Raw genomic sequence first — 26,745 nt, 5'->3', positions numbered from 1 at the left:
AAAGAAGGGATTCCTAGCAGCAATGCCTCCTTAACTGCATTACATTTTAGAGGATTAAAAGCAAAGAATATGCAATTCTGCCTATCAAGTTTGCAGAAGTCCCTGACAGACACAGGCCAACCCTTTGCAATTTATCAAAAGAGATTATAGTGGTACCTCAGGTTAAGTACTTAATTTGTTCTGGAGGTCCGTACTTAACCTGAAACTGTTCTTAACCTGAAGCACCACTTTAGCTAATGGGGCCTCCTGCTGCTGCCGCGCCGCCAGAGCACGATTTCTGTTCTCATCCTGAAGCAAAGTTCTTAACCTGAAGCACTATTTCTGGGTTAGCGGAGTCTGTAACCTGAAGCATATGTAATCTGAAGCGTATGTAATCCGAGGTACCACTGTACCTCAAGTATGATGGGCAGAGTATTTAATCTGTCCAGTGTTTAAGCTTAATAATTCATTAAAACATTTGGCTGTAACTGAATTACATCATGACCTATGGTGGGTCAAAACTGCAGCACTAATCAACTATAGAAAGTTAATATTGCATCTCGAGCCTTACTTACAGAAATAAGATAATAATTTGAAAAACTACCCTATAAAAGCACACTAACTGAAAACAAGATGTGAGTTGCATTCATTCATTTATGGTACATGTCAACTACATTCCTTGGTAGGCTTCAAAAGCAAATGAGATAATCAATTTGTGTTGTTGTTTTTATCAATAAAGAACTCTGTTAATTTCACAGTAGAGGCTTCAGGGCTCGACAACTGCAAGCAAAGGGATGAGGCGCTCTCTGTGTGGAAGTCATTTGTTCAGGAGAGGCCATTTGAGGGAAGTAGCATTTGATCATCAATAAACACCAGTCACATTAATAATAATAATAATAATAATAATAATAATAATAATAATAATAATAATAATAAAAGATTAGAAGCTCTAGAATTGCCTTCCTCCACCCTGATGTCCTCTAGATGTTGTTGGAGTAGAATTCCTATCACCCCTAACCCCTGGCAATGGCTGATGGGAATTGCAGTCCAAAACATCTTGAGGATTCCTGGATGAGGACACCATCTTGAGGACTCCAGTGCATGTAGGTTGCTAGACTAAAAGATTTACAGAAAAAGTTTTGGAGATGTGATATAAACTATAGCTCAGAGAAGTCTTCCCACTGGAGCCAGGCACCATTCTGCACGTCTCCTTGTTTCTCACAGAAAGAGTATTTCAACTCCAGCATAGTAAACACAACTGTAGTTTTACCTCTCCTCACCTTAAAATAGTAGCAAAACAACGTGGTTGGATCCTATGACAGGGTATCAGGCAATGTCTAAGGTTGTGCAAGCGGGGTTCATTTTGCCCAGTGGGACTTCCCTTCCCTTTCCCTCCTCCGCCACCCCATACCACTTGTGCCCCCAAAACCTGCTTAGAAGGTGTCCTCCTTTCCACCACCAAGCATTGCGGCAGAGCAGAACACAGCTCCATTTAGAAAACTAAAAAATGCTCCACTGTAATTTTGAAATCCCACTCCTAACGTTCATTTATCTAGTTATTCAATGTATTTTACCCCGCTCTTTAGTACACACACACACATACAGAGCTTCCTGAGAGATTTACAAGAACAGCTGTAAGACAGTTCCTGCCCTCAGGTTTGCAATATAAAATGACACAAGGGAAAGGGGAGAGGGGTGGAGAAAGGTAGGAAGCAAGCTGAGGCTGGGCATAGCCTCATCAGATAGCTCTGAACTACTGTCCAAAGGCCCTTTAAGGAAGACCCATTGAGGTGGGTTTTTCCCAATTGTTGTTGTTTAGTTGTTTAGTCGTGTCCGACTCTTCGTGACCTCATGCACCAGAGCACGCCAGGCACTCCTGTCTTCCACTGCCTCCCGCAGCTTGGTCTTCAAATCACAGCAGCATGAGAATCATGCCACAGGGCAGGAGTCCCCTCGCTGCTGGTTCGGGATGTAAATAAGATTTTGGCCTTCTATGGAGAAGGAAACTTTCCTTTGACTATCTCTCAAAATCAAAGATGGAGCACTTCCCAGAATCACTACTGCCTCTTTCTTTAGGCTGGCAGTTAAAGGTGACGTAAGATAATTTTGTTTCCTCTTCTTAGCTGGTTCTGTGACAATGGGTGCTTTATTGTTCTGGTTGAAATTTCAAATCTGGGCTTTGGATCAAGACAAAACATGGAGGGAGAAGTAACAGCTTCTTACTGCCGACAAGAAAACAAAATGGTGCCAGAAGCGCTCCGTGTTCCAGCCTAAAGACTACAGAAACAGGAGGAGGCTGTTTTCATAGCCACGTTCTGAGGTTGTTCACAAACAACCTCTCAACAGTGGGGAAGGAAGGCGCGATATTTTCCAGTTCCCTTTGCATTCTGTTCTGGAAGAGCTTTCAATCTAGCAAAGGCAGAGATGGCCAAGAATCAGAGTAGCACAAAAGGAACTTGTTAGGCAACAAAGAGGAACCTAGCAGACGCCTGATCCTGGGAAACCAGCTACAGCAGCTTGAACAGCAAACATAACTTTAGATACAGGGGCTGCAGGAAAAATATTTGTATTACACGCTTCCTGGAAGAAGAAGAAGAAGAAGAAGAAGAAGAGTTTGGATTTGATATCCCGCCTTTCACTCCCCTTCAGGAGTCTCAAAGCGGCTAACATTCTCCTTTCCCTTCCTCCCCCACAACAAACACTCTGTGAGGTGAGTGGGGCTGAGAGACTTCAGAGAAGTGTGACTGGCCCAAGGTCACCCAGCAGCTGCATGTGGAGGAACGGAGACGCGAACCCGGTTCCCCAGATTACGAGACTACCGCTCTTAACCAAGACACTGAAGTATCTTCTTTTTTCATTTTTTGCAAATTGAATTGCAAAAAAGGGTAAAACAGGGAACCTGTGGCTCTCTAGACTTTTGGACTACAACTCCCATAATTCCTGGGCACTGACCATGCTGACTGGGGCTGATGGGTCTCAGATTAGCTACCCATAGCACCGGGTGTACTTTGCTGCCTTTGTACTAGGACCTCTTCACACAATGCTAAACTTCCATAGACAAGTCTCTTCCTTATAGGAAATTGTGAGCCGGTGTGGTGTTTAGTGTCAGTCTAGGGACTGGGAGACCGGGGTTCAAATCCCCACTCAGCTATTAAGCTCAATGGGCGGCCTTGGACCAGACTGCTGCCTCTCAGCCTAACCTACCTCAGACTGTTGTTGTGGGGACTAAATGAGGACTGGGGAATTATGTGTGCCACCTTCATCTCCTTGAAGGGAAAAGGTGGAACATCAACACAGTACATAAAAGCAAAATAGGAATAAATAAAGAGCAACCAGATGCAAGGAGAAGGGCGGTGGAGGTGCTACTAGGGAACACTACCCAATAGGCCCATGCAGTGCTCTGTGAGAAATGGCAACAGGGGCCCAGAACATTCCCAGGACGCTCTGTGGCAAGCAGAGATTTCACGGCCAATATTTATTTATTTAAAATAGTTTCCGTTCCCTGCTTTCCTCTACAATGCTCAAGGCAACCTCGCAAAATAATAAAACAGTACCCTGTCAGCTTGGGAAGAATTCCCTGAAGGGGGGAAATAAACAAATAGGAAAGCCACTGCTTTTGCTTATAAAGGAATCAGATTTCTCGCTTGTTGATTTTTAAATCAACATTGAAGACAGGGCGGGCAACGCAGTTATGTGGCACATGGGTCATTCGAGGACTACCGGCAAAGGGTCAATTAAGAAGGAGGCTGCTCACTAAATCAGAGGGCGATCAATGGGCCTGGAGGGGTGTACCGACCTCAGACTGCTCTGCAAGCTGATCAAAGACAGGAGGGGCAGCAGCAGGAGGCCCGATCGTGACTTTCTCTACAACTGGAGCTGCAAAGTCCAAGCAGAGCCAGCGCAGTTCCACGGCAGGGATGGGGAACCTATGCCAGGTGTTGGTGGGCTACAACTGCCACCATCCCTGCCCACTGGTCATGGTAGCTGGGGCTGATGGGAGTTGAGCCTGGCAACATCTGGAGGGCCACGGGTTCCTTATCCCTATTCTGGCTGTTGTCATGTATGCCAGTGGTAGTCAAAAGGATGATGGTCTCCATCAGCCCCAGCCAGCCTGATAAGTGGGGTTGTAGCAACATCTGGAGACAACCATGCAGGACAACCTTGAAGTAACCCATCTAACAGGGTTGTGAACTCTGGGCCTCAGCCATGCAGTTACATTAGGGGTGAGGAGCCTTCGGCCCTCCAGATGTTGTTGGATTACAGCTCTCATCGGCCTTGATTATTGGCCATGCTAGCTAGGGGTGATAGGAGAAAGGGGCACGAGTGGCAGCTTCACACACGAGGGTTCATAATAGATACATGTGTGACAGATGTGGTTTAGCAACATCTGGGGCCCCACGTTACCCCTGCCAAATATCTCCCTAGTCAAAACATTAGGACCGCCACCATGACACGAAGGGGTTTCTTCTTATCTATCGTGCTTTTGTTGTGTTTCTGTTTTGAAGGTCATTACCCAGCCTGTGCTTTAGGGTTAAGTCGGATTTCAAATATATAAACACACAGCTGGATCATTTCCAAGCCAAAGCAAAAAATAAAATCCTTCCGTCTGGTCCTGCTCTCTTGTTATTTCACTGGACACTGTCGTTCTCATTCTCGTTCTCTCCTTCTTTCTCTCTCTCTCTCTCTCTCTCCTTGGACCATCCCCAAGAAACAGAATTTGGGCCAAGAGGTTTCACTCCTTGTACCTGAGCCTTGGGCAGCCATCAGGCGCTACCAGTTTTCCAGCTTCCAAACGGAGACTGGCAGGCGACCGCTTTTGCCCTGAAGCGACAGGCAGATCAGTTTTCTTGGAGAGACTTGTAAGTGGAAACCATGTGACAGAAGAGCGACGAGGGACGGCGAAAAACAACAGCAACAATGCCGCACCACCAAAGGGTTCCAAATCCACTGATAAGCAAGGGTAATTTCCTTGACAGTTCTGTGCCTCGGAAGATCCGGCTCTCTTCAGCAACTTGGCACCATGGCCAACATTTCTTGGTAGAGCTAAGCCCAGGATGAAAGGGTGAAGAGATATAGGCACATCTCCTTGAGTTTCAATTTCTCTTGGTTGGAGAGCACGTAAACGTTAACACCAAGGGGTGGGTCGTGGCTAGGAGCATCTCTGTTGCACACAAAGGGGTCTCAGGTTCAACATGCTGCCAGCTGATGTAGACATGGAGATGGACCGAAGATTCGTATGTAACCAGAAAGGCCAGTTCAGATGATGGATCCAAGAGGAAATAGCAATGCTTGCTTCTACTGTTGAGTGCTGAGTGATGAAGAAGCTTTGCTCTGGTTATTAAGAAATGGGGAGGTTTACACTGACGGGTTTAAAGCAGTGTTTCCCGAAATGAGAGGTGCCACCCTCTGGGGGATGCTGGAATGATCCAGGGGGGCGGTAGTAGCCTCGGATGCAATTGCGGGGCGTTGAATAAAAATAAGGGGGCAGCAGAAGCAAAAAGAAAGACGGTTCGTCCTTCTGATTTGGATTATTTTCAATGCTATTCATAGTTTCTACGTTAATATTATTCTTCATTGTCTTAATTTTCTGTGTGCAATGTGAATGTTACTATGATTGATTTTAATAAATAATGTTATCACTTCAAGCTTCAAGGTGTCTTCTTTGGAACAACATCTTTCTTTACCATGTCGTAGGATGTAGGTAGAAATAGAGATACATAAAAGAACGCAAATTTGTCACTGCATCTTCCTGTTTGTTCGCTTAAAGAAGGTAGGTTTTTTTTGGGGGGTGCTGAGTATTTTCTTTTTTCTGAAAAGAGGGCAGTAGGCCAAATAAGTCTGAGAGCCTCTGGTTTAGAGAGACTCTTTTAAGAAGCCTCTCCTCTCCTAGGTGCATGGGGGCCTCTCTGCCACTGTCTGGCACTCTCAGTGAGCCACACTGTAGGCTGAATTTTAGTCAGAATAAATGTTGTTCCTGTGAGTGGCATTTGGCATAGGACTGGACTGTATCAAGGCTGCAGGGCCTCACACCTGAGGGTGTATTGCAGACCTCTCTATCTGGTCCTCAGGACTCTCTCCAGGCCACACGTCCTCGGCCACACACGCCACTCTGCTTGAGCATTTTTGCCTTGCAGGAATGTGCCCTTGAATGCACCTTGCTTGCCTGGATGGAGGGGTGTGTGGTACTGTAGAAACTAGCCTGCCACTCACAGGTAAGATTTATGGGTTTGCTGCTTTGCCTACCTTTTCCTCTGGCCCCACACACTTGTGGCCCCCAGGAGGTTGCTCATAATGGAATGTGGCCCTCACTCTGAAAAAGGTCCCATCCCCTGTCCCCTTGACCATATATGGCCATTACCCATCCTTGACTACATAGCCTTATGAATTCTATCATGCTTTGAATGCAGATCTCCCCGGGTTCAAACCCGGTGAGCTCTAGTTAAAAGGATCAGGTAGCAGGCAATGAGAGAAACCTCTTTCCGCTACCCTGGGAAGCCGCTTCCAGTCCAAGCAGACAATACAGTGGTACCTTGGTTTTCGAACAGCTCAGTTCACAAACAACTTGGAACCTGAATGCTTCAAAACTGGAAGTAGGTGTTCCAGTTTTCAAACCTTTTTTTGGAAGTCGAATGTGCTCCATTTTGAGTCTCCCTGTGTTTCCTGTTGTGCTGCTAATTTGCGTCGCCCCATTGTAATTCAAGCCTTTTATTTCCAATTGCAGTGTTTTGAGGTGATATTTGGAGCTTATATTTGGTGCTTTTGTTTTTGCTATTTATTTTGCGTTTTTTGTTTTGAGGCTTTTTCAATTAATTTGTTTTTGTGACTGTGTGGGTCCCAGTTCAACTACTGGTGGATTGAGTGAGTGAGTGAGTGACTGCAGAAATGGATAAAAGCCCCCCCCATCCAAACAATGGCTATCATCAGTGCAGGTAAGAAAAAAACATTAATTTTAATTTTTATAATCTACAATACTGTTTTATTTATTGTATAGTACAGTACATTGATTATTGCTTTCATTTTATGGATCAATGGTCTCGTTAGATAGAAAAATTCATGTTAAATTGCTGTTTTAGGAGTTGCTTTTAAAAGTCTGAAACGGATTAATCCATTTTGAATTACTTTCTATTGGAAAGCGTGCCTTGTTTCATGTTAAATTGCTGTTTTAGGAGTTGTTTTTAAAAGTCTGGAACAGATTAATCCGTTTTAAATTACTTTCTATGGGAAAGTGTGCCTTGGTTTTAGAACAAACTATTATTATTATTATTATTATTATTATTATTATTATTATTAATTATTATTATTATTATTTGTACCCCACTCATCTGGCTGGGTTTCCCCAGCCACTCTGGGCAGCTTCCAACAAAGATTAAAAATACATTAAAATGCCACACATTAAAAACTTCCCTAAACAGGGCTGCCTTCAGATATCTTCTAAATGTCAGGTAGTTGTTTATCTCTTTGACATCTGATGGGAGGGTGTTCCACAGGGTGGGTGCCACTACCAAGAAGGCCCTCTGCCTGGTTCCCTGTAGCTTGGCTTCTCGCAGTGAGGGAACCGCCAGAAGGCCCTCGGCGCTGGACCTCAGTGTCCGGGTAGAATGATGGGGGTGGAGATGCTCCTTCAGGTCTACTGGGCCGAGGCCGTTTAGGGCTTTAAAGGTTAACACCAACACTTTGAATTGTGCTCAGAAACATACTGGGAGCCAATGTAGGTCTTTCAGGACTGGTGTTATATGGTCTGAGTGGCTGCCCCCAGTCACCAGTCTAGCTGCCGCATTCTGGATTAGTTGTAGTTTCCGGGTCACCTTCAAAAGTAGCCCCACATAGAGCACATTGCAGTAGTCCAAGCGGAAGATAACCAGCGCATGCACCACTCTGGCGAGACAGTCCGCGGGCAGATAGGGTCTCAGCCTGCGTACCAGATGGAGCTGGTAGACAGCTGCCCTGGACACAGATTTGACCTGTGCCTCCATGGACAGCTGTGAGTCCAAAATGACTCCCAGGCTGCGCAAATGGTCCTTCAGGGGCACAGTTACCCCATTCAGGGCCAGGGAGTCCTCCACACCTGCCCGCCTCCTGTCCCCCAAGAACAGTCTTCTCTTGTCAGGATTCAGCCTCAATCCATTAGCCGCCATCCATCCTCCAACCGATTAAGTTTGAGAACCAAGGTACCAGTGTACTGGCCAAGGCAGTCAAACAGATTTTATCTATTCATGTATTTAATTGAATTTGTATACTGCTTAATTGTAAATAAAACCTCTAAGCCGTTTAGAGGAGATGGTATAAGGCAGCTTCCTATGTTTCCATACATATGAATGCCTCTGAGTGTCTTGGGTGTTTTGGTTGAGATCCCTGCATTGCAGGGGGTTGGAATAGATGACCCTCAGGGTCCCAGGATTCTATGCTTCCAAACAGTTTTCAAATCCAGCAGCCAACGGAATCATCAGCACCAGCATTATTTTTTAAAAAAAAAAAGTCTGGAGCACTGAAAAGTCTGCTTCCCTTTTTCTTTTTGTATTCTATTCTATCATTTGGATAATAAACTAGGTGATTGTATGTGCACATGTTAATTAATGGAAGGGAAGCAGATCCCCACTGTACCAAACAAAGCAGGTGGGGAAGAGTCATTTTAGCAACTTACAGATACAGTAAGAATAAATGCTGGTTGAGCTACTGAGAAAAGGCTGGGTTCATCTGATTTTCACACTAATGTTGCATGTTGGCAGGATGGCAACCGTTTTGTACCACAAACTACTAAGGGCTCATATGCAAACCAATCTGAAGTTTTATTGCAGTCGTTTGGTATTTGATGCAAACTCCACTGAGGTAGAGAGAGGTCTTCTCAGGAGTTCCAAAAGTAAACGCTCATGAAAATATACCCCCTTCTAATGCACTGGCTGTGCTTAGGAGATCAAACATCTCTCAGATTATTATTATTATTATTAGAAGCAGAGCTATGACATGCTTTTTTGTCAGGGCATGCAGCCCCTTTGTGGCACAGGCAAACAAACTAGGAAGTATTCAACCAACCATAGTTTCCTGTTACATCCAAACTAGGGGACTGCGGTTACCAGCTTCAGAGAAGTCAGGATATTAAACCATGGTGTGAAGTTCATTATTTATCACTGGTTATTAATTAACATACCACTTGCCTGCCCAAATGGCTTCCAAGTATAAAATCAATTATAAAGTCCATACATAATCAAAAGCAGCTTTGAATTTCCTGGTTTGTTCCCAAACTGAAAATGATAGTTTTCCAGTTCAGGGGGAGGGAAAACTGGAAGCTTGTGGCTAATTAGAGGCTTCCCAGTTTGATAGTGGGTTGCCCAAATTCGCTCCCACACATATGGCAAAAGGCTTGTTCATATCTCAGTATATTAAGTCAAGTAACGATCACCTGAACGGGCAATGCTGTACCCCTTAAATTCACTGCACGTACAGCATATGTAATGTCACCATGAGATTCTTGCAAGAGGACATGAAAAGTGGCCTTTTGGACTATATAAATTATAAAACTTAATGCTGTGAACTAAACGAGACAGCAGTTAAGAGGCTATTGCACAATTACAGGGATATGGCACTGATAGGAGTCAATGGAAAGGAGAGATTTCTGCAAGGCACACCGCGAAGTAAAGTGCTCGAGATCAACTGATAGCAGAAATCATTAAGAGCAAAGATAAAAATCAAGAAGCGGTGCTTTTGGGTTTTTTTGTTCTCCGTGTTGCAACTGAAGTTTGGAAGCTTCAAATCCTACTTACTTGGCACCACCATGTGGCAATAATCTGTATTGCTACTATTTCCATCAATGGAGAATGGAAACTCTTGTTCACAAGCAAAAACATACCAACAGTTGTGTAAATCCTTCTATTCCTGAGGTCCAAACTGTGAAGTAGCAGTATGGGGGGGGCGGGCGGGAGGAGTAGCCTCCTATACATCTTTGAAGGGGCGGGGGAGAGAGACAGAGAGAAGGGAGCGAGCAAGAATACAGAGGTGCAGAAGGTAAGTTTTCTCCTGACACAAGGCCACTAGGAAGGATAAACTCATTTGATAAATCTATAGGTAGCTTCCTAACTATTAATGCAGATATGTAAATTCTGCAAGACTGCACTGTTTCTCATGCACCCACATCACTTTCGACAGACATTAACACATAAGAAGAGCTCTGCAGGATCTGACCAACAGCCCGTCTAGTCCAGCATCCTGTTCTTACAGTGGCCAGCCAGAGGCCTGTGGAAAGCCCACTATGCAGGACATGAGAACAACAGCACTCTCCCTTCTCATGTTCTCCAGCAACTGGTGTTCAGCACAGAAGCAGAATATAGTTATCACGGTTTGTAGCCATTGATACGATTAGACTAGCTGGTGGTTCCATCACTACCTTTTGGACCTGGCTGTGCAGTTCTGGAATGCTTACACATAAAGGTTGAAAAGCCAGGGTCTGTAGTGCTCAAACCTCACCCATTTAATAATATAAGAAACCAAAATGCGAGAGGGAAGCCCTGCTTGAGTGGAGCCTAAGCCTGCGCTTACTGAGATAATTCGACCCTAGAAATATTTTGAAGAAAGGGAACGAATGAATGAAGTTGAGGAAGCCATGAATTGTAAAGTTTTTGGTTTCAGCTAATGTTCCAAGGGAAAGGAGTCCTCCAACTCCGGAGAAAATCAGAACTTGAGTTTTAAGTAGCCCCTGTGTGGACTTGACAGCATCAAGGTGGCTCTCTTCGCCAATAGCCTGGGAAGGAAATGCTCTTTTTGGAATATAGGCAAAAAGGATGCATATCTTTGGCCAGCTTGCCTACTGCAGAAGCACGTTCAACTGAGCTGCACAGCCTTCTCCCCTAGATCAAGCTCGGAGGAAGCCCGCTCCGAAAATCAACGTGAGGCAGGATACAGATTCCTATGGGGCTGATTAACTGGCGGGAGCAGCTGTGATCTGTGGACAGCTGCCCCACGCTGAGCCTCTGAAATGCAGGTGACAGCTTCTCAGTGAAATACCCTCAGGCCCTGGAGTGGCTCCACCCACCCAGACTGGTCTCTGGATCCTCCTGGGCAGAAAGCTATGGAAGAAGCTTCGTGATCCAGTTGAAGAACAAACACTTCCTGAACTCTGGCGTATATTCCCATATCCTTTCATTGCCCTTCGGTCCTGACCCCTGGGTTGTTCTCCTCAGTCCTACCTCCTGCTTCGTCCTTTGACCCCAAGGCTTCTCCATCCCACTGCTCCTGGCTCATTTCTGGCTGGCATCCGCCATCCCAGCGCCAACAGTGACACAGTCCCTTTCCTCCTCTCCAAAGCAGTTAAAGCATATAATATGACTTTTTGCTTTACTCACAATGTTTAGCTTGTGGTTTTTTTAGTTGTTGCTTTGTTATCAGTGTTTTATGGACTGTTCATAGCTTTTACACTGATGATTTGCTAATTATTCCATTTGATTTGTGCTGCATTTGTGATGTTCTGTTATGTTCCATCATATGCTCCTGCTCTTTATTGTTTGCAAGCCGCTTTGGGGATTCATTTGAAAGGAATGCAGCCTAGAAACACAATAAATCAAATCAAATCGATTTTGGAACAGCAGGAGTCAGAAGATAACGACACCAAGGAATGGCCATACTTGTGAGTAGTGTCAGAGGCCATGTTCAGGGCTACCGATGGACAGAACAGGCAGGATTACAGTGGTAGCTCGAGTTAAGTACTTAATTCGTTCTGGAGGTCTGTTCTTAACCTGAAACTGTTCTTAACCTGAAGCACCACTTTAGCTAATGGGGCCTCCTGCTGCCGCTGTGCCGCCGCTGCACGATTTCTGTTCTCATCCTGAAGCAAAGTTCTTAACCCGAGGTAATGTTTCTGGTTTAGAGGAATCTGTAACCTGAAGCGTATGTAACCTGAAGCATATGTAACCCAAGGTACCACTGTAGATGGTTTGATCTAGCAGGGCTACTCTGATGTCCTCACAGGGCGGTTTTCAATTTACACCACATATAAGGAACCCACAGTTCTCCAAACTTCCCAAATCCCATCAGCCGTAACCAGCATGGCCAGTGGTCAAGGATCATGGGAGCTGGAGCCCGGCAACATCTAGGAAGTTGCGAGCCAGTGTGGTGTAGTGGTTATGAGTGGTAGTCACGTAATCTGGGGAACCGGGTTCGTGTCTCCGCTCTTCCACATGCAGCTGCTGGGTGACCTTGGGCCAGTCACACTTCTTTGAAGTCTCTCAGCCCCACTCACCTCACAGGGTGTTTGTTGTGGGGGAGGAAGGGAAAGGAGAATGTTAGCCGCTTTGAGACTCCTTAAAAGGGAGTGAAAGGCGGGATATCAAATCCAAACTCCTCCTCCTCCTCCCATTCCTACCTTATGCCAAACCTAGTTCAAGACAAACCTTAGCACTTAGCAAACTATCCATGCAGACACAATGCAGATATTGACTGGGTTGCTGAGTTTGCTCCCATTGGCAGGAGAATCCCCTGGACAGAGTTCCACACATGGGATCTTCCAACCAGCGGAAGGGAAGAGGCAACTCTCACCTGAGGCTGAGACTCTGGAGGGCAGCAGGCTGGCAAAAGCTGAACCAAGTCAACAAGAAACGCAGGCAAAAAAACACAATAAGTAAAACCATACCTTGCACCCCTTCCAGGAGCAGGTCCACTCCTTTCCTATAAAAGCCAAAGGCAGCCTCATAGTCTTCCTCTTCCTCCTTCTTCAAGGCCAGCTTTATCAGCTCCCCTGCCTTGTCCAGGTAATCTCGCCTGCCAAGCTTGGCCTTTAAGCTCCCAGTGAACAGGCCCCGGCTCTCCCTCTCGCCATCGGGTTTGCTCCATTCGTGGTCCGAAACGGCAGAGGCCTGCGCCAGCGGTTCAGTGGGAAAGCTGAGGCTGAAGGATCTGCTGGGGGAATTCTGGTTAGATGCCATTCCATCATCTAACTCAGCAAGAGAGTCCACATCAACGGTCAAAGAGATCAGGTCGCTGTCGCTTGACAAACCTGGAGGGCAGAAGGAGAATGGAGTTGGGAAAGAATCTGGTGGGTCATCTAGTCCAGAGGTAGCCAAAATGGCATCTTTCAGCCGCGGGCAAATCATGGCTGCCAGAGGGTCCAATTTGGCCAGTGAGACCCATGTCCAAGTGTCAATCAGGTGATGTCACTGGGTGATGTCAGCTGATATGCAAGGGGGTGGAATTTGCTGGTGAAACAGACCCCTGCATAGAGTTGGACTGAAGTCTCCACTCATCCGCTGGTGAGCAGACAGTTCAGTCCTGCTGGGTGCTGCTTCACCAGTACATTTTCTGAGGGGAACGCACTGGCAAAGAAGACCCGCACCCCTCCCCACATGGCACAATCCAAGATTTCAGCTAATCGCAGAAGCAACGATCGGCACGACGCTGCTGTGTTCACGACCGAAACTCAAATCGACCACTCCTTACTCACGCTTACCTCCATACTCTGACTGGCTGAGTGTCACGTCATCAAGGAGACCGGCATCCTTCCGGGCTTGAAACCAAAGGTGGGGAAGAGAGGGGAAATATATAGAAGGGAAAGTGGGTGAGTTTCTGTAGCCCGGGACAAGTCACAACTCTTGAGATGACGCCTGCATGTGTTATAACTGGGATACTGAACCCTTTCTCCAATCTGTGTAGAAATCAAATGACCTTGGCCACATTCATAGCTCAAAGCACAATAATACACCGCTTTAAACAGTTGTGGGGGAAGCCATGAGTTTTTAAAGTGGTAGCACAGCACTTTAAATGGTGTGAGAAAAAGGGTCTGAGAAACCAACCCCTCACTAACTAAAACAATATAAATGAATCACATGCTTATTAAAAACATTGCAGATATGCCAAACTACAGACTTGCAGCATGGTCCTAGGCATTTTTGCTCAGAGTCCCCACAGTTTTTTAACAGGGCTTATACCCTAAACAAGCATGCTTAGGGTTGCAAGTGTTACAAGTGCCTTTTACAGAAAGACAGCTGCGTTAAGGTATCTCAAGCTCTGGCATTAGCAGGTTTTATCCCATATCAGCGAAGAGTGGCAAGGTTTGGGACTCCATGCATGCTAACACCAACTACGTTTACATGTTTGCGCGGACCAAAAAAATTCTAGCTGAAATGCTAATGCTGCCATCTAGAGGAGATGAGGAGGGGAAGGTGCACTTTTACATTCCTTGACTATGCTATAAATCACCCTACTTGGTAAACTTGGGCTGGGGACAAAATTACGAGAGGTAACACAGTGGGAGCCAACCTTCAGAACTGCAGACCGACAGGCTGTCTGTCAAGGAATCCGACAGAGGATCTGCAGGGCCAATCAATTCAGACCCAGCATGTACTTCTCCATCCTTGAAAAATAAAGAGAAATTAGGACTTATTTAACTGTTACTTACTATGAATTAAAGCAACTTCCACTTTCACCAAGAAAAAGAAAAGAGCTATAGAAAAACGTGGCCAAGCCACAGAGGCTTCACACCCTCCCCATTCAAAACCTAACTTCTTAAATACAGTGGTGCTTCGCAAGACGAAAATAATCCGTTCTGTGATTCTCTTCGTCTAGCGGTTTTTTCGTCGTGCGAAGCAAGCCCATTGACGGATTAGCGGATTAGCACTATTAGCACTATTAGCGGCTTTTAGCAGCTTATCTGCTGATCGGATCAGCTGATAAGCGGCTTAGAAAAAGGGGGGAAAGGGGGGAAAAACCAGCAGGAACTCGCAAGACATTGTCGTCTTGCGAAGCAAGCCCATAGGAAATTCGTTTTGCGAAGCACCTCCAAAACGGAAAACTCTTTCGTCTAGCGAGTTTTCCGTCTTGCGAGGCATTCGTCTTGCGGGGCACCACTGTAAAAGGCTCACTGGTATTTTCACCCATCTGGGGAAAGGAAAAGTTATACCTCCCCTCCCCACAATGGAAGCCCCCACACACCTGAACGGTAATTTTTTAAGCTCATAGTTGCCAACTACATGTTCCGTGAGTGTGCAGTTTAGCCCTAAGTAGCTAGCATCTATAAGCAACACATTCGAAGCAGCCTTCTCAGTGAAGAAAAATATCATTTACTATAATAATAATAATAATAATAATAATAATAATAATAATAATAATTTATTATTTATACCCTGCCCATCTGGCTGGGCTTCCCCAGCCACTCTGGGCAGCTTCCAACACAATATTAAAATACAGTAATGCATCAAACATTAAAAGCTTCCCTAAACTTTAAATCACCCTGCTTGCCTGCAGCCCTATTCCACAAAAGAGCGCAGTTCTGAAGCATGAATGCATTCTGGCTGCACACAAGTGTCTCCTTTGTGGGCATATTCCCATTTATTCATATATCGAGTGATATACAACACACCAGCACCTCTTGCAATTCATGGGGGATACATAGGTAGCTACTTAGACATAATGGCTAGCTATGACAGCCTCCACTGTCGGAGGCAGTATGACTCTGGACACCAAGATGGTGGGCATTGCAAGAGGGGAGAGTGCTGCTGCATGCAGACTTCCTCCTTGCAGGCTTCCCACGGGCATCTGGTCAGCCATTTTGAGAACAGGGTGATGGACTAGATGAGCCTTTGGTCTGATCCAGGAAGAGCTCCTCTTAACGTCCTACTGACCATGCTAACTACGCAAGGGTTCCCAGAATCTGGTATATGAGTGTTTAAAGACAGGCACATGCCATTCATGCCTACATATATAGGAAATGAATGGCATCCCTAGCTAGCTGTCAGGGATGATGGGAACTGTAGTCCAGAAACAGCTGGAGACCCAGGTTTGGGAAACTCTGGTTTGAGCTTTCACAAATGCGGGCCAACCAAGGTTCAGAGCTGTATTTCCTAATACCACTTCATTTATTTTTTTAAAATATTTTTTTTAATTGATTTTCCAAGATTGACCCAATATTACCACAGTTTTGCCAATTATACAGGTTCCAATTAAAGTCAAAATAATTGAATTGATTCCAAATTTATATAATTTAATCAAAGTGGTTTCCTGCGCTCCTTGATCAATTTTTTTTATGCAGTCCTTGCGGTTCATTTTTATAACCTTCTAATTACATTTCAGTTGGTATATTAATCGTTAAGATAACGGCAGCATTTTTAACTATTAAATATTCGTGTTGATACCTTATCTAACTTTTCAAGGATTTCAAATGAGGTGCTCTAATTATTTTCCTCTTCTCTGCATGTGTCAGTCTGAATATGTTGAATTATAAGCCCTTGGCCACTAACACCACTTTAAATAATCACGGTTTCCCCAAAATAATTATGGGAACTGCAGATTGTCTAGGATACTTAGTTGTTAGGAGACCCCTGTTTGCCTCCCAGTTTTTATAATTCACATGAGTTCTTGTGAAGAGGGATTGACTGTTACACCACTCTGTAAATTGCATCTCTGTGAGGGAAATAAGGGTCTCCTAACAACTCTCAGGATCCCTGCGATGGGGTGAGCTCCCGTTACTCGGTCCCAGCTCCTGCCAAACTAGCAGTTCGAAAGCATATCGAAGTGCAAGCAGATAAATAGGTGCCACTCCGGCGGGAAGGTAAGTGGTGTTTCTGTGCGCTGCTCTGGTTTTGCCAGAAGCGGCTTAGTCATGCTGGCCACATGACTCGGAAAAACCGTCTGCGGACAAACGTCGGCTCCCTCGGCCTATAGAGCGAGATGAGCACGCAACCCCAGAGTTGTTCGTGACTGGACTTAACTGCCAGGGGTCCTTCACCTTTTCAGTTTTAACAGTTTTAACAACTCTCAGAACCAGAACTTTTTTTCAGCCAGAACTCACTGGAACTCAGATCAGGCAGCTTTCAGGTGGGCACCACTGCCTTGATAAGAGAACAAGTGAGGCATTCACAGTTCCAGCGCCTCTTTTTCTAGAAAAAACAGCCCTGCTCAGAACCCTTAACAAGCTACAGAACCCAGAATCCTTTGGGGGAAACCATGACTGCTTGAAGTGGTATGATGGTGTGGGTGTGGCTTAAGTTCTACTCAAGAGTAGACCCACTGAAATTAATGGACCTAACTTACTAGGTTTCTTTCATTTCAATGGGTCTACCCCAAGCCCATCTTGGCCAAATACCACCCCACATATAAACCCGTTTAAAATGGGTTCCTCCTCCTCCCTCCTTCCCTAGGGGAGACCCTGTTTACATCGACTTGACCTGACTCTCAAAAGAGTAGCTGCCTTAAAGAGCGAGGCTGTTGCTTATTCTGCCTAGTGGCATCACTGACGAGGCATGGAGCGGCTCAGAAGTTATTTAACCTTAAAGAAATCTTCAAGCTGCTTGCTGTTAAAGAGCGCCGGGATGTTGGCAGAGAACTGAAGCAAGTCTTCTGCGCACTGTCTCCTCTCTTCAATCACGCTTTCTTCAAATCGCCCTGAAACATAAAAAGCATCAACATTCTGAGAAACAATTAAGCCTTTTCCTTGCTTTATCAAAAAACAAAACAAAACCCCACCACCGTACAAGAAGAAAGCCCCGCATCTATGAAGACGCATGATCGCTTTGGGAGACAGCGACAAGCTTCACACTGCTCAAAATGCCCCCTACAATCCTGCCTTCTGCAATCAAATGATATAATCTGGCAGCGGCTCGCAGAACCCAAGATTCCACCCTCTTTAAAAGACATGCGAAGCAACACTCCAGATTAGCCAAAAGACACAAGCATATGTCCATCAGTTTCCAGAAGCAAAATGTTCTAATCCTCCTTGTCACATTATGGATGGCCACGTTCTGCCTTAGCTACAGGCCTAACCCTGCGCAGACTGGATCGCCACCTAGCAAGGCTCTAACTGCACGTGTTAAGTCAACAACACGATTGCTAAAATTAAATACCGGGCGCCAATGGGATTCTTCTTCTTTTTTTAATTTCCCTTCCCCTAATGGTAATTGCTGCACCAGGACTGGAGTAGAGGGGGGTGGATTTTACGGAGTTTGCAGCTGGAGAGGGAAAGATTCTATTTCACCTTCCTGAACGCTGCAATCTTGGTACCAGGTGTGGGTCTCCCCCTAGACAGTTATTTAATTTTTAAAGACACACAACGCGATTACTAATCGCATCATTAACATCACACGTAGTTGGGCCCTCAGCTAACATAAAGGCAGAGGCTTGGATGGATGTTGAGTGGAACTCTCCTTATGGGACGCTCCCATCAGAAGGAAAGGCAATTTTCGCCCGATTCCCTCTCCCACCTGCAGCCCCTGTGCATCCCAACCCACCAACCCGGAAATCTGCTCCGGAGGGCTGGAGGACTGCCCAGAACAGCTGGAGCTGCAGGAGCTGAAGGGGAAAATGGGAATAGTCAGAAACTGGCACCTCCTCCTCCCATCAAAGACAGCCCCCACTGGATTAAAAGTTCTTATGTAAATAGGAGTCTTCCCCTCCACAGAAATGTTCTAGTCATTTTTTTTATTTATTATTTTGTTCCCAAAAAGTGTGTCTCATTGCAATACATATGTATTCCGTATCTGTTGTCTGTTTTTGACAATTTCGAGATAAGACAGAGTTATGAGATTTGCAGCAGCAGCCCAAAAGCGGAGGGGAAAACTAATGGAGGCTAATATGGCAAAGCACGATAATTTAATTGGATGATTTGATTTAAACATTTATCTGGATGCCTTTAAATGTATCAGCTCTCTTGACCATTTGTACTCTAATGAGTATTTTTGTTTTATTCTTTTGTCATCTTTTGTATGCTGAATATTTAGTAGTAGTATTTTGGTCTGTTTTAATGCAAAGATAATATTAACAGTGCACATTTCATTTCATTTTTTCTGTGGTTAATATGACCATGATGGCCAAAAGAGCAACACAAAATGGTAGTAATATTTATATTCTGAAATGCTCCATAAATATTTTATCTTTTGCATTGGGTGATGAATTCGGCTTTCTCAACCCCGCCAGCCTTCATTGTGGGGGTGAGAGGGAAGCAAGCTTTTAGACCTTGGCTGGATCTACACAGATATAAAAAACACTATGGGGAGAAAAGCTATAAAAATATACAGCTCCCAATTGAAATTTTCACAGACTTTGGATTTCCGCTCTACAGTGGGATCTGGTGTCACATTTTATGATGCATTTATAACGTTATAAATTCACCTGTGTAGCTAAGATGATTATGATAATAGTAATAATAATAATTTTATTTATTTATTTCCCGCCCATCTGGCTGGGTTTCCCCAGCCACTCTGGGCAGCTTCCAACAAAGTACTAAATATACAATAAAACATCAGACATTAAAAACTTCCCTAAACTAGGCTGCCTTTAGATGTCTTCTAAAAGTCAGATAGTTGTTTCTTTCCTTGACATCTGGTGGGAGGGCGTTCCACAGGGCGGGTGCCACTACCGAGAAGGCCCTCTGCCTGGTTCCCTGTAACTTGGCTTCTCACAGTGAGGGAACCGCCAGAAGGCCCTCAGCGCTGGACCTCAGTGTCCGGGCTGAACAATGGGGGTGGAGACGCTACTTCAGGTATACTGAACCAAGGCCATTTAGGACTTTAAAGGTCAGCACCAACACTTTGAATTGTGCTCGGAAACATACTGGGAGGAAACATAGGGAACCAATGTCCCTTAAAGGTAAAGGGACCCCTGACCATTAGGTCCAGTCGTGACTGACTCTGGGGTTGCGGCGCTCATCTCCCTTTGGCCAAGGGAGCTGGCGTACAGCTTCCGGGTCATGTGGCCAGCATGACTTAAGCCGCTTCTGGCGAACCAGAGCAGCGCACAGAAACGCCATTTACCTTCTCGCCGGAGCGGTACCTATTTATCTACTTGCACTTCGTGCTTTCGAACTGCTAGGTTGGCAGGAGCAGGGACCGAGCAACGGGAGCTCACCCCGTCACGGGGATTCAAACCGCCGACCTTCTGATTGGCAAGTCCTAGGCTCAGTGGTTTAACTTTGCAGAAATAGGCTTGAAAGACTCTGGGTAACGGCTGACAAAATCTTACAGGAGTGACCGAGTTCCAGCCATCATGGAAGCAGTTCGAGGACTTTGTATTGCTTTGCACACTCCCACATGACTAGCAAAAACAGACTTCCCCAACCCTGTTGGAAATACACTTTTATTTATATAGTAGCTGTAATGTTCCTTGGTTATGCAATTTTCCGTGCAATGCATCTCTTTGGGGGGGGAAATATTAAAAATACAACCTTTAAAAAAGAATGAGACAGATGCATGGAAGGTAAGCTCCGCCTCCATAGCTGGAGACATTGTGCTTCTGAATACCAGCTGCTAGAACCGTGAGAGGGAAGGGTGCCAATAATAATAATATAATATAATAATAATAATTTATTATTTATACCCCGCCCATCTGGCTGAGTTTCCCCAGCCACTCTGGGCGGCTCCCAATCAAGTGTTAAAAACAATACAGCATTAAATATTAAAAACTTCCCTAAACAGGACTGCCTTCAGATATCTTCTAAATGTCAGGTAGTTGTTTATCTCTTTGATATCTGATGGGAGGGCGTTCCACAGGGAGGGCGCCACTACCGAGAAGGCCCTCTGCCTGGTTCCCTGTAACCTCACTTCTCTCAATGAGGGAACCGCCAGAAGGCCCTCGGTGCTGGACCTCAGTGTCCAGGTAGAACGATGGGGGTGGAGACGCTCCTTCAGGTATACATCTTACTGGCTGCTATGAGTAGAGGGTGTTGGATGAAACAGGCCACGGGACTGATCCAGAAGCCAGCCTCTTCTTGTGTTCTTAACTTTATACACCAAAACAGGACTTTTCACTGTAGTGTCATAATCAGTGTTTGAAATTAGCCAAGCGTTGGCGCATTTTGCACCTGGTTATCAGCCGCTTGTGACCAAGTGAAGATACCTGGGCGCCAGGATGGCATCTGACATCTCCACCATCCGGAGCTGCCTGCCTGGGGATCCTTGGATCTGGACCGTTTTCACACACTAATAACCACACCCTGTAGAATTCTATCAGTTACATTTTATCTGCACAATCAGAATGAATTGCAGGAACCAAAATGCTTTTTCTGTGCAGCCTCAGCAGGAACAGTGAACAACATCATGGTTGTCACTTGTCTGCGCTTGCCCCACCCCACTGCCCCGCTCACAGTTGTGAAGAATGTTCTTACGTTATGAATGGCCCGTGTCACCATTAAAAGAGAGGGGTACGAATAGACCAAGATATTTGTGGATTGTCTCTGGGTTAAGCGGCTTTTCTTCTTTAAGTTCTCCAAGTTCTTTCAGTGTTTCTCAACCTGTGTGTCCCCAGATGTTGTTGCACTACAACTCCCATCATCCCTGATCACCAGTAATCTGAACTAGCCAGATGTTTAACTGAGAATCAATCACAGTCAGTCCATCATTTGAAAAATAAGACTTTACAGCCAGCTTGCCCCAAAAGGGCAACTAAACATTTGGTTTTGGCGACTGAAACCTTGGTTTTAGGAGCCATTTGGCGCCTCGTTTTTATATCTGACTTTCTAACACGGGTCAGATATAAAAGACTACGCCAGTTACACTTCGGCCATTTAGAAAAGTTGTAGAGTCTGGGGTTTTTAAGAGGACTATTGGCTCTGAGTGAGAGAGATGCATTATTGCTCTGTGCCACATTGACTAGGATCACTGTTTGTCATTGTGTATTAGCTGTCTCTTCAATGAATGAATAAAGCAGGAGCAGCCAATGTGGTACCCTGCAGATGTTGTGACACCACGAACTCCCACTATTCCTCAGCATTGGCCATTCTGGCTGGGGCTGGCGTGAGCTGTAGAGATCAAGTTGTAGAGGGAAAGGATCTTTCATGTAACATTTGTAATCATTCAAAAGCCACTTGGAGAGAGCCTCACAAGGAAGGGGAACAGGAATTTAAAATACTGGTTAAGGCTACCCTCTGACACGCACACTTAGGAGTAACTCAGCGGCACTCACTTTTGAGTTGAGCGTACGGGGTTGTAAGTTACTTTGCTGGAGTCAGATCTGGGAGCAGGACCGAAGATCAAAGAAAGCTGAGCAGCTGGGTCTATTGTCATTAACTTTTGGTTTCCATGCTCTGTGCCAGCATTGTCTAACCGGTGGAGAAGGTGGAAAACTCCAAGCAAAATTCAGGAAAGCAGCATGAACTCTTTCCTCATCATCAAAGGGTTCTTATAACCCCGTGGTGCACAGGTCTCTATTGTAGCAGCACCGAAAGAACAATACATCGGCTTTCCATCTTTGAAACTTTGTGGGAACGGGGGAATTCTTAGCTCTCCACCCATTTTGCAAAGGGGGACAGGGTGCAGAGAGAAAGGAATGTAGCAGCTCTTCCGGACTACAGAAGTATTTAGAAAACATTTATTCAAGCTTCTGTGCTGCTACGGAGGTGAGGAGAGGAAAATGGGCACACTCTGGCTTCCCTCATCACCCAGAGAACTAAGCCTTGCGGGAAGTGGGCTGCCTTTTTGAGATTATTCCCATAAAGGGAAGATCAGCTTGGCCCCTAGTAGATTTTGAAGGCTTAACAACTTGCCTTGCGACGTCAAGACTGGCACTCAGAGAAGGTGTTTAGGTTCATGAACGTGGCCTGCAGATGTTTGGTGGGCTCTGGTCCAGTGGTAACCAGCACTGCCTTCCACACTACAGCCTTTTCTTTCAACGTGGGGTACTTAGGTTAATTGTTCTGTGGATATTCTGTTCCATATATACACCAAGACAGGGCTAGCCAACATGGTATCCTCCAAATGGATTCCAACCCCCACCATCCCTGACTGAGAAGGTCTACAGAACAAAGGAGCAGGTTAACAATAGGTTTTCGTCCCTATTTTGTGTTAGAAAATGTCTTGAAAGCAGGGGAATTAGTTTTTGCTTTTTCAAAAAATAAATGAGAAAACTAACGAGCAATAACTGTCAGGCGCATCGCCTTAATTTTACTATTCCAAATGCGCAAAACAATCCAGTCTTACTCTCATCCTTCCAAATATTCGTCCGCCCTTCTATTGGGCTCTCGCTCTTGCCAACTCTTGTTCCCAATGCAAGCTGTTGTTAAAAACACACACACACACACATCCAAAACCCACAAAACCCAATCATGACGTTGAATATTTTACAACCTCTGCTTGAGCAGAGAAATTAAACAATGCCACTTTCAGAGCACATTTTACCCAGGATTCTAATCTTGCTCATGCAACTCAATAAAAGCATCCAGGGAGGTAAGGAGATGATGGTTTGAAGGGGGGTGGGACTGTTTTATTCATCATTGCTTCCTTTAGGGAACTCCTCAGAATTGCTGTATTATTACAAGCATGCTGGAAATTCCATTAGAGAATTGGGACCTGCAACAAAATGTTGCAACATCAAGTGCTCCTGTTCAGAGCACCAGCCAGCCAGCCAGCCATGACCTCTTCCAAGACACCCCATTCCACCCTCCCTGCTTCCTCCACCACCAACAGACACCCAATATCCCATGCTCCCTGAGCATGATCAGTCCTCATTGAGCTGATCTATGCTTCTGCCAACCTTGAAACTCCTCCAAGCCTGCCAGCATCTTCCTCTGGGGTATAGATGGTGCCATTTTGGCTATCTGAGGATCAGCAGTTGGAAAAACAAGCCCACCTTTTTTATTAAAAAAGAAGAGGGCATTCATCCAATTCCCAAGTTCACAAGTTTCTCTGGGGAGAGGGAGCCCTGATACTTCAGATTTGGAAGGCAAATGTAAAATTAACATGGGGGATAAATGGGGTACCTACCATGAGCAATTAGATTTTTCAGAAGGAGAACCAAAAATGAAAAAATTAGAAGAGATGAAAGAATACGTGCCAGACTGGCTAAATTATTATCCAATTAATTCAAAATTTAAGGCAAAAAAACTCACTGGGATTTAGAGAACAACAATCACTTTCAATGGCATCCCCATATCTTATTTTTATTCTTTATTAAATTTGTTAGCTGCTTTGCCTTGCCCAAGGCAACGCAAAGCAACTTACATACACCTGCCCTTACCAGCCAACTGTACCCAGTAGGATGGAATAATACTTGCCAACTTAAATGTTTTAATACTGCTACCCTCCATGATCAGCACATGCCTCTCACAATGGCTGGCATAATCATATAAATGGATAAACAACAATGAAGCAGTTTGACACAACAACTCGTTTACACAGTTTACAAAAAGCAGTAAAAAATAAATAAAAATCACAATCACACCAGCTAATGTGGCAATCAGAATGCTATCCTAAGCAGGAAGATTTTGTCTACCCTCTGAAAGATCAATGATAAAAGGAAGCCAGCCAGATGTCCCTCTCTTGGGGGGGGGGGATTCCCAAGGGAGAGAGTCACTGGGGAAAAGGTTCGGGATCTCCCATCCACACAACAATAAAGGGGGGGGGGGTTGGTCAGGGTCTCCTGGGCTGATTTTAATGAACTTTAGGTGAATAAAAGGCAGGAGATGCTCTAGAACTTTTGTGTAGCTGGCCATCTGAAAAATCAGTATTTTCATTGAAAGCCAGGATAAAAAGTATACAGGTGTATATATAATATCTGCATCATCTGAACCATGTGCTACATAACTTCTGACACGGGGCAGAGAACTTAGCCAAATATACATGGGAAAGTGCATACTCTAATATCATCAAACATGTTTATACAGTGGTACCTCGGGTTAAGTACTTAATTCATTCCAGAGGTCCATTCTTAACCTGAAACCATTCTTATCCTGAAGCACCACTTTAGCTAATGGGGCCTCCCGCTGCCGGCGCACGATTTCTGTTCTCATCCTGAAGCAAAGTTCTTAACCAGACGTACTATTTCTGGGTTAGCGGAGTCTGTAACCTGAAGCGTATGTAACCCGACGTACCACTGTAATGAAAATGTACAAATGTTATCACACTGCGGCTCACTTGGCCACAGACCGGTGGGGCAGTGAACTGCACCATGAGAACAAACTGGGCTCTCAGGCAAGCTATGGGGGGTGGGCAAGAAGGGAGGGAACTGGAGATGGAGGCAGGCAAGCAGGCCAATAGGCAGCCTTCTTTCTCACACTTCCCACGGCATTGGCAGGTGGAGAAATGAAGGAGAGAAAGAAGCTTTGTTCTCTCCTTTATCACCCACCCACCCACCCACCCCACCTCCAGGCTAGCAGGCTTCTTTCTCAGGCACCCTCAGAGATAGTGGGTGCTTAGGAGAGGCGGGTTGGTGAGAAAAGCAAGACAGCGGGTGGCCCAGGTGAACTGAGGAACTTTTGGGAGCTCTAGCAGAAACAGTGTGTGTATGTGTGGCTTTGGCAAGGGGGGTTTGGTAGGGGGCAGGTGGGGTTGGTGAGCAAAGAGAGCAAAAGCGTAGTCCCTAATAACGAATATAGTTTGATGGGCGGCATCATTATTTGCACATATGGCATATTTCTAAGTGGGTCCTCAGCTTGCTACCTTTAAGCCTCCACTGAGTGTGGCACAGAGGTGATTCATCTCACTGCTACCTGACAGAAGATTGCAAAGATAGCACCAGGTTCTCTTCTACTGAACTATGGTCCCCACCATGAACATGGCCTTTGCATTCAGCAGGAAGAGGTGCAATAGCAATAAGAAACTGGGGAAGCCCTGGTGCATGTATTTCAAACATCACAGCTGCCTGCCACTTTAGTGATGCAATAATTTTGTCGCTTGCTTTTGGACCACTTGCTCAGCAGCTCTGTATACTAACCAGGATGACTTTTACATTATAGAAATACATTGGCCACCCCCCTCTACTTCCCAAGTCTTTTGGGCACGTCAGCATCATGTCCTTGAGCTTTATAAAAACTTAATGCTCTGTGGCAATTCGGTAGCCAAGTGTGGCCTAATCCTGTTCTAGGCACGGCATGAGCATCGCAAAAAAAACCATTCAGTCTGGGCCAATGTGTTATTCTGCAACGGAGAAACCCAGAGAAACTGCAAAGCTCAAAGGAAAGAAAGCCTTTCTGCAGCCTGATACAAGGCTCCTTCTTGGTGCTAGCAGAAGTTGTGAGACCTAGCTAGCTCTCTCTTATTATGGTTGCTTTGTCCTAGCAATTCCTCTCTTGTTTAATTTAGTACAAGGGCGGCCAACAAAGTGACCTTCAGATTATGTTGGGCTCCAACTCCCATCAGTCCCAGCCAGGGTGACCTGACAATGAAGATGTGTGTTGCAGTCCAACAACATCTGAAAGGCACCATGTTTGCCACCTCTAATTCAACAGCAGCTCACCCAGTCGGGCAGAGCCACAATGGTAGCTTTCTGACTCCAGCATTGCTGTCACTTACTGGGAAGAGGAGGTAGCAGAGAGGTCAGTGCAGTGTGTGAGGGCAGTGGTGAAGTCAATCCGGCACTCCACAAGTGCATTTGCACCGTGCCACCCTCCCAATCTTCTCTGGTAAGCTGCAGCAACCCTGCCGCCAGGAAGCTAACACTGCGGCTCTGACCCACCAGGTGAGCCCCCTCTGCCCTAACACGGGCAAAATACTAAAATTTCTTATTTTTAAGAAGATAATCACACTTGGAAGTATAGAAGCCCTTTCCGTGCAATTGGGGTTATAATACCAGGAATGCTTTGCAGCCTCAAGCCCATGAGATTTCCCTTTCCTAATAATTTTTCAGAGCTAATACATGACTAACCACAGTTATCTGAACTCACAGATCAGCACAACAGCCAACTGTGGTTTGGAGCTAACCCCATGGTTATTAAAAAACACATGAAGAAATTATGGTTAACGGCTAAGCCTTGGTGCATTTCAAAAATAAAAGGGGGGGGGGAATCTGCACAAATGAAGGAAGTAATAAGAAAGGCTTAAGGAACTCCGGGATATGAAAATATGAAATAAAATATTACATATGAAATAA

General features: G+C 45.2%; 1 protein-coding gene across 2 annotated transcripts in view; it reads right to left on the bottom strand.

Annotated features, from left to right (window-relative positions):
* The window catches only part of RPS6KC1 (ribosomal protein S6 kinase C1), a 102,666-nt gene that overhangs the window by 55,762 nt on the left and 20,159 nt on the right, over nt 1-26,745 (bottom strand). For both annotated transcript variants that reach the window (XM_082217377.1, XM_082217378.1), the window contains 4 exons: nt 17,222-17,337; nt 14,218-14,311; nt 13,409-13,465; nt 12,596-12,958 (listed from right to left, as the gene is read on the bottom strand). In XM_082217377.1, coding sequence (XP_082073503.1) covers nt 12,596-12,958; nt 13,409-13,465; nt 14,218-14,311; nt 17,222-17,337 — 630 coding nt within the window. The remainder of the gene's footprint in view (nt 1-12,595; nt 12,959-13,408; nt 13,466-14,217; nt 14,312-17,221; nt 17,338-26,745) is intronic.

Source organism: Podarcis vaucheri (assembly GCF_965113315.1).
Source record: "Podarcis vaucheri genome assembly, chromosome: 3".
NCBI classification, from domain to species: domain Eukaryota; kingdom Metazoa; phylum Chordata; class Lepidosauria; order Squamata; family Lacertidae; genus Podarcis; species Podarcis vaucheri.
The sequence above is the reverse complement of the archived record's forward strand: the minus strand, read 5'-3'. Positions and strand labels throughout refer to the sequence as shown.